At 43.3% G+C, this 13,922-nt stretch overlaps 1 protein-coding gene across 1 annotated transcript in view; it reads left to right on the top strand.

The window, feature by feature from the left end:
* The window catches only part of Cfap43 (cilia and flagella associated protein 43), a 91,800-nt gene that overhangs the window by 72,546 nt on the left and 5,332 nt on the right, over positions 1–13,922 (top strand). The window contains exons 28-34 of the mRNA XM_021151404.2: positions 1,756–1,875; positions 4,491–4,598; positions 5,853–5,939; positions 6,583–6,671; positions 9,255–9,468; positions 10,305–10,417; positions 11,405–11,564. Of these exons, the coding sequence (XP_021007063.1) occupies positions 1,756–1,875; positions 4,491–4,598; positions 5,853–5,939; positions 6,583–6,671; positions 9,255–9,468; positions 10,305–10,417; positions 11,405–11,564 (891 nt within the window). The remainder of the gene's footprint in view (positions 1–1,755; positions 1,876–4,490; positions 4,599–5,852; positions 5,940–6,582; positions 6,672–9,254; positions 9,469–10,304; positions 10,418–11,404; positions 11,565–13,922) is intronic.

The following is a 13,922-nucleotide window of genomic DNA, read 5'->3' as shown; positions in this document are numbered from 1 at the left end:
TTTTGATGTGTTCTTGGATTCAGTTTGCAAGGATTTTATTGAGTATTTTTTTTAAGTCCTTACTAATGTTAACCCTTTCCACAATGTTACCATTCATTTGATAATTTGTTCTTTCTTCATATGTTTAAGGAACACCTATTAGAGCATATGCAAGACATTACCAAGGCTTTCGATGTCAGGATTTGAGGGGAGAAAAATACAGTCAGCATGACACACAGATCAGTTCCTGCTTAAGGTTTTTGTAAAATACTTCTATTTTATGTTCTTCCAGCTCAAAGAAGCAACATGCCTGCATTAAAATATCTTACACGTGTAGGTAATGTTCTGCCTCGCTCTCCTTGGCTTTCTCAGCTTGCTTTCCACACAAGCCCAGGACCACTGGCCCAGGGTGGCACCAACCATAGCCGGAGGGGCCATCCCATATCAGTCAGTAATCAAGGAAACGCCCCACAGGCTTGTCAGTGTGGTGAGACAACTCCTCCCTCATCCACATTTCCTAGATGAGTCTAGTTTACAGCATGTTGACAGACAGCTAACAGGCAGGTGTTCTGCCTCCTCAGCTCCCATGCTGTGAACAAAGACGACAAAGCAGAAACACAAAATCCAGTTTTACCCTCACTGGCTAACTTTAACCTCAGTTGGATTTTTTTCTTTTTTTAAGAAAAGCTTTTCTGTATTGGTTTTTGGTTTTGCTCAACCTGGTGCTCTCACAATGAATCTACTCCCAGATGATCTTGTTTCATTTTACACACACACACACACACACACACACACACACACATCTTATTCCCTAACACTGGGCACTGGACTACTTTCTCAGTCATGTAAAATCAAGTTCAGCAGGCTGAAGAGAAGGCTCCATGGTTAAGAGTGCTTACTGCTCAATCAGGAGGGTAGGAGCTCAGATCCCAACATCTGTATCAGGCTATCCACAATGCTTGTACCTAGCTGCAAGGGATCCAACACTCTCTTCCAGCCTCCACGTGCACCTGCCCATATGTGTATATTCATACACACACACACTTTTAAATTAAATATCAAAACAAAATAGGTAATATAAAAAGTTCCAAGTTATTAAAAAAAATAGGAGGGGAAACCTTTTTCAGGGCCAAATTGCATGTCTGTTAATTACTATCTGTTAATTACTATCAGAATTTTCTGGGAAGAGTTGCTTACAGCTTGATTTATGAGGCCTGCTTGATTAGTGATCGTTAACATGATCTTCCTTCAGTGTCATTCCTAAAGCAAACCTCAGGCTGAGGAGATGGCTCAGCGTACTGCAGAGTGCTTGCTGTACCAGGGTGAGCACCTGAGTTCAGATTCTTAGATCTGACTTTGAGAAAACCAGGCATGGCTGTGCATGCCTGCATCCCCAGGGCTGGGGCATGGGGATGGGGAGACAGGCAGATCCTGAAGGCCCATTGACCAGCCAGCCTAGCCTGGCCTAGATGGGGAGTTTCAGATTTAGTGGTCTTAAGAGAATAAAGGAGGGAGAAGGATGAAGAACACTCAATATCCTCCTCTGATCTCCATACCTGTGTGTACACGAACACATACACACAGAGAGAGAGACAGAGACAGAGACAGAGAGACAGAGGGAGGGGTGAACAAAATGAAAAATGAAATAAAAACTTCCAAACACACAGTATTTTAGATGGGTCCAGGTAGTACCCCCCTGCCTTACCCCTGCTTTTTCTATGCGACAAAACACGAATGCCAATCGTGACAAGCGTTTGATTATCGCCTTCCGTTTAGTCTTTAGAAGCGGAGCTAAAGAAACTTCAAAATTCTATTCAAGAGAACACGCAGAACTTTGACGACCACCTGAAGAGACTCTTTGAAAGGAGAGTGAAGGCAGAAATGGTCATCAACCAGGTAAAGGAAGCTTTCGCCTCTGTATCTTGTCCTTTTAAGTAGCCTGTGGGACATGAAACCATTTTAGGAAGCTGAGCGGTGCACCCTCCTGGTGCGGAGGCTCGCCTGGCACTGCTAGGCTCGCTCGGTCCTACTGACTTCTCCAGCGCCCTGAGAAGTTGCAGCTTACTGGGAACGGGAGGAGCTCCTGAGAGGTTCTGAGAGAGGTGGCGACGAAGGAGCTGCTTTCTCTTGGAATGACACATGCTCCAACCCTGACTGTGGTAGCGGCTACCTAGCTGCGTGCACGCGGCAGAGCCTCAGATTATACACAGCTTGTGGCGGAATGCACGGTGTGCAGAATTGCTTCGGTGAAGCGGCTATTTTTTTTTTAAAGACATGCTTAGAATTATCTTCTGGTACAAATAATGGGTTGGGGGATCAGACTACGTGGCAATGTCCACAGGACTCGGCAGCTACTGCCATTCCTCCTCTAAGGGACACCATCTAAAAATCAAAAACAAGCTGGGCGTGGCGGCGCANGCCTTTAATCCCAGCACTCGGGAGGCAGAGGCAGGCAGATTTCTGAGTTCGAGGCCAGCCTGGTCTACAAAGTGAGTTCCAGGACAGCCAGGGCTACAAAAAAACTCTTTCCCAAAAAACCAAAAAAAAAAAAAAAAAAAAAAAAAGAATCAAAAACAAAGGTTTGGGGCAGAACGATTGCAATTTGTTGAAACCCATCAAGCCCTTCCAGACTCAGAGGTCGATGACGTTTTAAGAAAAGAACGCCAGTTGCTCACTGTCTTGGTTTCCTTTTCTGTTGCTGCAGTAAAATAATCTGCCAAAAGCAACTTTCGGGAGAAGGAGCTTACTGTAGCTCAGAGTTTTAAGTTTCAACCATCGAACAGGGAAGTCCAGGCCTCCGCACTGGGCTCCTGATGTACAGTCAGAAGCGCAATAGAGGTGTGTGTACTGCCCATGTCTCTTCCTGCTTTTATATGGTCTGTGATTCCCCTACCCAGAAAGTGATCCTGACCACAATCAAGATGGGTCTTTTCCCATACATTAATCCAGATGATTCTCCACACCATGCCCAGAGGTCCTGTCTTGGGTAGGCTTTTACTGCTGTGAGCAGACACCAGGATCAAGGAAAGCAACTGGTTTTTTTGTTTTGTTTTGTTTTGTTTTGTTATTTGGTTTTTCAAGACAAGGTTTTGCTGTATAGCTCTGGCTATCCTGGAACTCACTTTGTAGACCAGGCTGGCCTCGAACTCAGAAATCCGCCTGCCTCTGCCTCCCGAGTGCTGGGATTAAGGGCGTGCGCCGCCACTGCCCAGTGGAAAGCAACTCTTATAAGGACAACATTTAATTGGAGCTGGTTTACAGATTCATAGGTTCAGTCCATGATCATCAAGGCAGGAGCATGGCAGCATCCAGGCAGGCCTGGTGCAGGAGGAGCTGAGAGTTCTATGAAGCTGAAGGCTGCTAGCAGATACAGGCTTCCAGGCAGCTAGGATGGGGGCGGTAAAACCCACACCCACGGTGACACACTTACTCCAACAAGGCCGTACCTACTCCAATAGGGCCGCACCTAATAGTGCCACTCCCTAGGCTGAGCATATACAAACCATAACAGGCCCCTCCTCCTCTGATCCCGAAGTCTTTGAATTTAACAGTCAATAGCAACCACCTATCTATCACCTGCAGATGCCGACAACAGGGGCATTGCTCTCACACTGATAAACTATCTAGTGTTGATTCTGACTTTCCTGTACAAACTATACCCCTGACAGCAAAATTATAAGGAGGCACATTTCTTTATAAGCTATTTCAATTAGTAAACTTTTAAAAAGGGAGAACATATAATGAGCATTTTTGCAACTCTCAGTAGATTTACTAGGCTTGAGCTTTGAGCATCCAGAGCTACAAACATCCCCCAAAGACAATGCAACATCATGTGTGCCCTGACCAGAGAACACGGATGCACCCACAGTTTTGCCAAAAGGGTCCAACCAAAGGACTAAAAGGGACTTGGGACCCTTACAAACTGTGGTTCGAGTAAACATTTGGAGAGACACAAACCCTGCCTACGGACTGCTGATTGCTGACAATAAGAGGACACGAGATTGTGACAAAATATTGTTAATGACAAGCAATGCCACTATGCCAGGGGTTCTCACTAAGAGAGAATGACAGAAACACGGGAGCTGGTCACTGCTGAGGTCAAAACTCTGGCTCCTACTGGGGCTGAGCGTCTGGTGACACCTGGATTCTGTGCAGGCAAAACTGATTATTTTTTTAACTGAATGGTAATGACAGGTACATTGGGCTGCATAGTAGCCCATTGAACACTGCACTTGTGTTAAGTGTCCCTCTGTGTCTGTCTTTCACTCACAGTGACATGAGAAGTGAGGTAAAATAACCAAGAGCTGTTGTAGAAGGTCCCCATTTGACTTTTCTTTCAGGCATTCATTCATTTAAGGCATCCTTGTCTCATAAGCTCCGTTTGATGGGTGTCAAGTCTATGCCCATCCACAGGAAGTTCTCTCTCAGCTGGGGATGCTGAACTTTAACACTCCTCCTCCTTCCCCTCCCCCTCCTCCCCCCTCCTCCCCCTTCTCCTCCTATCTCCACAGGAGGAACTGAAAATAAACAACATCATATTTTCGTTGCTGCTGGACGAAGAACTCAGCTCCCGGGAACAGTTCCTGAACAACTACCTTTTGAAGAAACAGGAGGAGAAAGTAAGTACAGGACCCTCGGGCATCTGCAACCCTTGTTTAGGCACAGACCGCACTCGGGGAGCCTCATCTGACAAGAATCTTCAACGCCACTCTAATCAAGTACTCTCTGGAGACAAGAGGCTTTAAAGAAAAGGCGAGTAGGGACCATTACAATAATATTTGGCTACTTCACCTCATAGTTTTGTTTTGTTTTTTTCTGTTCAGCCATGCTCCAGGACAGCTAGGGCTACACAGAGAAACACACACACACACACACACACACACACCTCAAAATACAGTGATTAATCATGGCCCAGCTGTAGACCTTGATCAAGACATGCAATCTTTGAAGCTGTTTGCTGGACATTCTCCAGGGAAAGTCACCCTCAATGGGCCATGTGTCACTGAACATAGAAATGATAAACTTAGAATGAAAATGTTCATATTCACAATCATAGTATAAACGTGAATAGATAAGATTTATGAATGAGATAATGGGGATCAATGCTAACTATCAATGTGTGTTTCAGTGGGTGTCAACCTACGTTGATAGTGTTAATTAAGCCCATTGCCAACACATTTACTACATCAGAAACGACATATGTACTCTCTTTAAGAGCCTGTTTATATGGCCAGGTGTAGTGGTGCACACCTTTAATCCTAGCACTCAAAAGGCAAGTCAGGCAGATCTCTGAGATTAGCCTGAGCTACATAGTGAATTCCAGGACAGCCAGGACTATATAGGGAGAGACCCTGTTTTAAAAAGAAAATAGGGGCTGGTGAGATGGCTCAGTGGGTAAGAGCACCCGACTGCTCTTCCGAAGGTCCAGAGTTCAAATCCCAGCAACCACATGGTGGCTCACAACCATCCGCAAGGAGATCTGGCGCCCTCTTCTGGAGTGTCTGAAGACAGCTACAGTGTACTTACATATAATAAATAATAAATCTTTAAAAAAAAAAAAAAAAAGAAAAAGAAAATAGAAGAACAAGTCTGTTTATAACATATGCCAAGAACTTTTTACCAGGCAATGTAGGACATGTCTATAATCAATCGCTATAGGAAGGCCACAAGGTAAAGACCAGCCTGAGCTACATAACAAGCCTATGTCTGAACTATAATAATCTTGCAGGCTACTTAGACATCTTTGACAGAGGAGGAGGAGGCCATTTCAGAGACACTGGATGAGTCCTGTGAGGTCTTACTCTAGAGTCACCTATAACTTTGTTTGCCTTGAGAATTCTCCAGTCCCAGTTAACTATCTGCCATTGCTGTAGACCAAGACTGCAGAAGCCATCCAGAAAGCGAGAGAAGATCTGGACGTGTTCAAGGAGCACCATGACATGTTAGTGGCAGAGGACAAAGTGAGTCACGGGCACATCCACTCCGCAATGCAGAGTCTTGCACTTGGGATTGGCAGGAGAGGCTGAGCGGGACAGAAGTCAGTTTCCTTGTGGATTGCTCTCCTTCTGTCCCCTTTCCTTATGGATGAATTTCATCCTGGGTTAGAAGGAATTTTTGCAAACTTCCCTAGGTTAAGCTTTTTCTTGAGGGGGGCGGGAATATGTTAGAGAAATCATCATATTTAGGGTTCTCAAACTTGGGGTTGTGGAGCCCATGCAATCCCCATAAAATCAACTTAGCAGTAAGCCAGCACTTTATAACAGAGGCAATAGCTTGACTAACACAAAGACAATGGAGTAAAATGACGTGGAAGGAGCAGGACAAAGTGGACGGAACAAAACGTGTGTGTTTCCTGAGTAAATATTACTGGGGGACACTTCTAGGTGACTTTTGATATAAAATAGCACTTCCTAGGCATGCTCCCTAGGAACAAATCTTTGAGGAAGTCTTTGCATCTCCAATAACTTTGTTCTCCAATAACTGTAAAAAAAAAACCAGGTCTTAAAGTCGCAGCAGTACCATGTGTAGTTTCGAAATTGCGTTAACCAATTGAGAAACTTCTGTGTGTTTCTGCAATCCTGGAGGTGATGTGTTTATCCTTAGATTCTGGATCGAAGCTTCAAAAAGGAATTTTCTGACATTTTGGGTCACCAGGTGGATGTCCTCTACAAACTTTTTAAACGCCGGCCAAGGTCTGTTTCTCTCATGCTATCAAATTTGAGGGGTGGGGAGGGCAGGGTCTTTTTAAAAGAACTGTAAGGGCCAGAGAGATGGCTCAGCAGGGCCAAGCCTGGTGACCTGAGTGGTATCCTCAGAACCACATGATTAGAAGGAGAGAACCAACTCCCACAAGTTGCCCTCTGACCTTCACCATGCCCCACAACACACAGACATGTGTGCACATGCACAAAAATAAAAGTTAGCAAATAAATGTCAAAAAGTAAAATAAGTTATAGGTTTTTTTTCACCTTTTCCTGATCAGATAAAAATGATCAGTTCAAGCATTCTGAGGTGAAGGTGTCCACCTGCATCATAATTCAGTGTTTTCCAAGATCTCACTGGTATTGTGTGATGGATAGAGAGAGAGGATGGAGTGTGATGGCTTCTTCTACTCTTTACAAAGAGTGAAGTGTCTGTGTTCTCATTTCACACATGAAAAGTCTTAAATCGGACATGCTTTCCAAAGACACAGTCCACCGAGTAAGTCTGTCTTTGTGGTGTAGACTGGAGTTCCTTGACATAAGCTTCCTAGACTGAACTCACCTGAGGAAGCACTGTTTTTACAGCTAAGTGGCATCTTTACTGCAAAGCTTCCCAAAACTTGGTAGTGGCGTTTGGATTTCCAGGAATAGCAAAACAGCAACATTTCCCACAATTTGACCACAAATTGCTTTTCCTCAGAGAATCGCATGTAACTATCCTCAAAACCAAAGTATTTATTCACAATGATTTTTATAATAAAGTTTAAAATTTTAAAAAAATTCAAAAGAAAGATAGCTCAAAATAACGATTATCTAGAGTTCTGAAATGTGTTCCTAAGTTGGGAGAAGTACTGGAGTAGTTAGCTGATTTCTAACACAATAAATTCAAACTTTCAAACAAATACAATACAGAATTGTGCTGTTTTCCACAAAGAATTTGAGGGATACACTTCACCTTTGACAGGTTACCACCAACTTTGGGAAGTTAGCCCAGAACCTGTCTCACGTCTTAGCTTCTCTCTCCACAGCCCTTACCCCCACTCTGTGTGTATAAATGTGTGTATGTGAGTGTGTGTGAGTGTGTGTGTGTGAGTGTATTTGTGTGTGTGAGAGTGGATGTATGTGTGTGTGTATGTGTGAGGGTGTGTGTGTGACTATGTGTGAATGTATGTGTGTGTATATGTTTATGTGTGTGTGAGTATATGTGTGAGTGTGAGTGTGTGTGTGTATTCCAGACATCAACCTGATTTCTCAGTTCCTTTCCACCTTTTTGATTGTTCTGTTATTGTTGTTTTTAGTTTTTGAGACAGATTCTCTCCCTGGCCTGGGTCTTGTCAGTTTTCCTAGGCTGACTAGCCAGAGGCCCCAGAATCTGCCCATCTTTGCACATCCAGTGCTGGCATGGATCTCAATTGTATCCCACAGTAGTAGGCGTTTTGATATGGGTGCTGAGGACTGAGCCCTGCTGTTTATCCTCTTCAGTACTGACATCTCCCTAGCTCAGTTTCCCTATTTTCAAAAGAGCGCCTTTTCATTTTACTTTCTATCTTTTGAGACACGGCCTTAACTGTATAGCGTTGGCTGGCCTGAAGCTCAATGTGTGGTCCAGAGTGGCCTGGAATTTTCAGTTGTTTTCTTGCTTCAGACTCTGAGTGTGGAGGCCGCAGGGTGATGAGCTCCCAGGTCTGGCTAGGAGTGTGCTATATAATCAACCAAGGGGAAGCACTTATAGTCAAATAGAATCTGCTCTGAAATCTAATCCCACTGTCTTGCAGACCCAGAGCTGGCCTTGGGCCAGTAGCTTCTCCCAGAACCCGACTATCCTGTCTAAAGATATGGGTGGGACCATCACTGGCAGCGCATTGTCAAGTGTCTCCACAGGGAGTGCCCAGCACCATTGTTTGTAACCTTCTTCCTTTCCCAGCCGCAGCCCAAGAAAACTAAGCTAATTCATTAATGCAGACAAAAAGGGCCCTTCCCCAAGTCTATCTATGTCCAGGCATGCCCTACTGAAGAAAAGATACCAGAAGTGGCTATGCCAGACAGACCCAGGGGGCACTCACACTACTATTGGGTATTTGTTTGCCTGCTTACAATACACACACACACACACACACACAGGAAAAGCTGCAGGGCCAGCAATAATTACAGATGTCTGTAATTCTAGGGCATGTCTAGGGGCCTAGGGTATGAACAAAGTGGGCGTTTGTCCCTGGAGTAACCCACTCACTGGCCCTGACGTGACAAAGTAAATTACCATACAGTGTCAGGCTTATGCTAATGGTCTGTTACTTAACAGTGGTGTTTGGTTGGTTGGTTGGTTGGTTGGTTGGTTGGTTGGTTTGGTTTGGTTGGTTGGTTTGGTTGGTTTGGTTGGTTGGTTGGTTTGGTTGGTTGGTTGGTTTGATTGGTTGGTTGGTTTGGTTTGGTTGGTTGGTTTGGTTGGTTGGTTGGTTGGTTTGGTTTGGTTGGTTGGTTTGATTGGTTGGTTGGTTGGTTTGATTGGTTGGCTGGCTTGGTTTTTGGTATTTGGGAGAGTATTAAAAGTTGATGCTCTTTTCTTGCTAATACCAGGGTTCACAAACAGAAAACACAGGCAGATGTGACCAGTCTTGTTCCTTATGGAGAGCGACCAGGATCTGCCAAGTTAAATAAGGAAAACTTAGCGCAGCTAATGAAAGCCATGGATGAGTTGGACAATATCAATAACATGCCCGAAGGCTTGGACCCCTCAGTCTGGGAACATTTCTGCTCAACTAGACGGGCAAAAGTGGAAAATGAATACAAAGTATGTAACTTCATTTTAAATTGTATTTTAAGTATACTAGTAGGAAATAGCACACCTGTCAGTATATCCAGGAGGACTAAGGTTCTCCTACTGGGTAGTAGTTAGTAATATCAATATTAACATAACCAAAGTCTTGTAATATTATTTGCAATGATGTAACTCCTCAAGGTTCAAAATGATGGCCACAAGTGCTAAGCAGTCACTGTACACTGGAAGTAGATGTGACCATGACTGAGATGTCCTCAGAGTGGAATACACATACAGATTTAGAAGACCTACCATGAAACAAGTGAAAAATGTCTCGATAGTAATTTTTACGTTGCTCATGAGCAGAATAATATCTTGGAGAGACTGTGTTCAATAAAAAGCATTAGTAAAATTCAGTCCATCTGTTTCCCTCACATCTGATCCAGTGACTATAACAAGATTCAAACTGCACACGCCGCTCACATTGCTTTTCTCCTGCACGGCGCTGTTAGAAACAATCTTGTTTTGCATAGGGTTATATTTAGCTGGCCAGAAGAATTTAGAATTTCATCTAAAGTGATGGGAACAGATTCAAAATGGTATATATACATGTACATGATACATGCATACACACACACACACAAATGCATACTTGATTTTCAGCAAGAGGCCAACTTGATACTCTTTAAATTATTCATGGACTGTGCCACCCATGTTTTACATAACTCAGCAGGCTTATGAAAATATTTAAACTTCTATTAGTCTCTGAGAAAGGTGGGCTTGTTAAGATTTTCTATGAAAAAAGTCAAAAGACAGATGTTGGCGTCAAGTGTCCCCGTGTCGTGACAGGCTGCGGTTGCATTTCTCAGGTGAAGCAGAAGGCAGCCTGCCTCCTGGAAATGACGACTTTTCTCCGGAAGCGGATGGAAGAGGATGACGCAGTACATCATGAGATCGAAAAAGTGTTCCATGAGCTCATCCGGTAACGCAGCTTCTCGGGGGTTTCCATTCCTATCCAGTGTGAGTGGGGCTCAGTTAAGGACGGCCATCTTTGCAGAGCCAGCCTCCTGCCTGGCTGGCCCACTGCTGGCTCTGCTGCGGTCCTGGCGCTGTGCTGAAATGTTCTATTTTTATATCAAGTGCTTTGTTACCTAAGACTTGTTTCAAAAGAGAATTTGCCATGTGTTGTCTTAACGCAAAAGCAAACTTTGGGGGCGAGGATCGTAGTTTTGTGTAAGAATGCTCCTTCCACATAAAAATACAACGAACCTGTCTCTGTCAATAGAGACTTCTGAGCTCAAGACTGAGTAGAAGACTTAAGCAGACTTCCAAATAATTTCTCGATAAACACCCACCAGGTTTATGTTTTTCTTCATGGAGCCTGGGTGCTTTGTATAAAGTCTTTGCTTCAAAAGGCTGTATGTACAGCCACATGGATAAATACTTCTGTGAGCTTCCCAAATATCAGTTTCAGATGTAGGATGTAGGGAGAATATGAAAGGTATTTATATATATTTAAATATCATCACATACCAGGCACACATGTGCAGCAGCATCAAAAAACAGGCATGCATGTACATGTGTATATGTATATGTGTGTGTGTGTGTGTATATATATATATATATGATATTGTTATATTATCAAAAATCAGTAAGGTCAATTTTTCCATTTAAGTATTTCTAGTTCATTTTATAATTCTTATTACAGTACAAACTATACATTTTTTCTTAACTTACAGTAAGAGTTCATGACTGTAATTTTGTCCATACGGTTGCTTCAATAATCCAAGTAAAATTCCAGCTCATGCGAAGGCACATAGAGGGTCCTCTAGAAAGCTCCATCTTTGGGACAATTCTTCATGCCACCCAGGGTGCATTCCTTCCATCAGAATTTTATCTCTCAGATAGTAGGTGAAGTTAGAAACCTAAACCTATCACAGACACTTCTTTGAAGTCTTTTTCCATTTAGATTACAGGATGAGAAGGTGAGATTCCAGGTGAATTTGACAGTACAAATCCTTCTTAAACAAGGGCAAGTCGAACTGGAGAATTTCCAGTTGATGCTGGAATATTCTGACGCAATTCTCATCAATAAGAATATAATTGAAGACTTGAATTCTGTGATTCGGGTAATTATAGTTCTTGAACATACCGCCTTTTGTATAAAATGCCTCGTAGTGTCTCTCGTTTCCGTGCTAAGTGTACCGGTTATTTTATGTCAATTTAACACAAGCTGGAGTCACTGGAGAGAGGGACCCTCAACTGAGAAAATGTCTTCATAAAGATTGGGCTTTCAGTAAGCCTGTAGACTCTTTTCTTAATTAGTGACCGATGGAGGAGGCCCCTACCCGTAGTGGGTAGGGCCTTCCCTTCTTGGGTTCTATAAGAAAGCAGTCTGATTACGCCATGAGGGGCAAGCCAGTAAGCAGCTCCCCCAACCCCCATGGTCCCTGCATCAGCTTCTGCTATAGGTTCCTGGTCTGTCTGAGTTCCTTTCCTGACTTCCTTTGAGGATGAACACTAACGTGGAAGTGTGGGCCAAATCAACCCTTTCCTCCCAGGTTGTTTTTTGGACGTGGCCTTTCAACACAGCAACGGTAACCTTGACTAAGACAGTATTTTATTCAGTTGTATCTGTGTTTTCTCTCAGTAGATGCCATTAAAATAACCTATAGAGCTTTATAAATGTGCCCAGAACTCACCCTAAGATGCATTTTTTTAAAAATCTCTCTACACAATTCTAAGGTAGGAAAAGTCCAGGACAGTGATGTTAAATGTCTATTCTAACACACATATATATAAATATATATATAATTGTTATATTATCAAAAATCAATAAGGTCAAATTATAAAGGTTTACTGCTGTGAGTAGACACACCATGACCAAGGCAGCCTTATAAGGACAACATTTAATCCTCCTGCTGCTTTCTGGGGCTGGAACATAGCCCCCTTGTCCTATTACATTATCACCAGCTCTCTGGTTCCCAACTCCTTCATGCCTAAGCTTACCGGTCCTGGAACTTGCTCTGTAGACTGACTTTGAACCAGAGACCTGCATGCCCATCTCCTAAACACTGGGATTAAAGGTGTGGTCCACCAAGCATGGATCTAAATTCAGCTGGGTGGGATCTTGCCCCAAGGTCACTACTCCCTCAATTCAATGTAAAATCCTTGAACACAGGCTCAGCTCCATTTCACTTCCTGGTGCCCCTTTAATACTCAAACCACATACTTGATAGTTTTTCTTTCTCAGCTTGCTAGGCTCATTTAAAATGCTCTTCATGAGACTTAACCACAAAGTCTATGATGGGTGTTTCTGAGACTTCCTTTATCAATGCAATTAATGAGTCCCTTCACCTTAGCCTCAAGGCAGACTTTTCAGACAAGGGAAAAAACTGCCACACTCTTCACCAAAATACCACAAAAACAGTCCCTAGGCCACATACTCAAGTTCTTCTCCACTCAAACCTCTTGGACTAGGCCTGCACAGTTCAAATCACACGCAACAAAGTCTTCCATATTCCTACTAGGATAGCCTGTTAAGCCCCAAAGCCAAAGTCCCAAAATTCACATTCTTCCAAACAAAAGCATGGTCAAGCCTATTACAGCAAACCCCAGTCCCTGGTACCAACTCCTGTCTTAGTTAGGGCTTTACTGCTATGAACAGACACCATGACCAAGGCAACTCTTATAAGGACAACAATTAATTGGGGCTGGCTTACAGGTTCAGAGGTTCAGTTCATTATCATCAAGGTGGGAAGATGGTAGTGTCCAGGCAGGTATGGTGCAGGAGGAGCTGAGAGGTCTACATCTTCATCTGAAGGCTGCTAGGAGAAGATTGACTTCCAGGCAGCTAGGAAGAGGGTCTCAAAGCCCACACCCACAGTGACACACCTACTCCAAGGCCACATCTCCAAATAGTGCCACTCCCTGGGCCAAACATATTCAAACCATTACATATATTACCTTAGTTTATACAGCCCTTAGTATATAATCTCTTTGATTTATATAGTTCTGATAGATCTCTAATCACAATTCTGGTTTTGGATGCGAGTCCCCACTCCCACCACACTCCACCAGTGCTTTAATCTAGCTAAGTTTTGATAATCTTACTGATTTGTTTTTCAAATAACCAACTTTTTATTTCATGAATTTTATTCTTTGTTTTCCTATTTTCTATTTCTCTCTCTCTCTCTCTCTCTCTCTCACACACACACACACACACACACACACACACACAGTTTTACTCTCTTTCTGCTGGCTTTAACTTTAGCTTTTTTTTCCCTGGTACATAAAGTTAAATTCTCTTAACTGTATAACAAGAAAATTTGAATGAATGCCTACTTAGCTTTAGGAGTATTGGAAGCTCTGCCCCTCTAAAGCGCAGCTCAGTGCTGTATTCCGTCTTTCCGTAGTCTGTACTCATGAACACTGATGTATGGAGACTGTTCTGTGTCTTTTCCTCTTACAAGGAGTAATTAGGGACC

This window comes from Mus caroli, chromosome 19 (assembly GCF_900094665.2).
Source record: "Mus caroli chromosome 19, CAROLI_EIJ_v1.1, whole genome shotgun sequence".
Taxonomy (NCBI): Eukaryota; Metazoa; Chordata; class Mammalia; order Rodentia; family Muridae; genus Mus; species Mus caroli.
The sequence above is the reverse complement of the archived record's forward strand: the minus strand, read 5'-3'. Positions and strand labels throughout refer to the sequence as shown.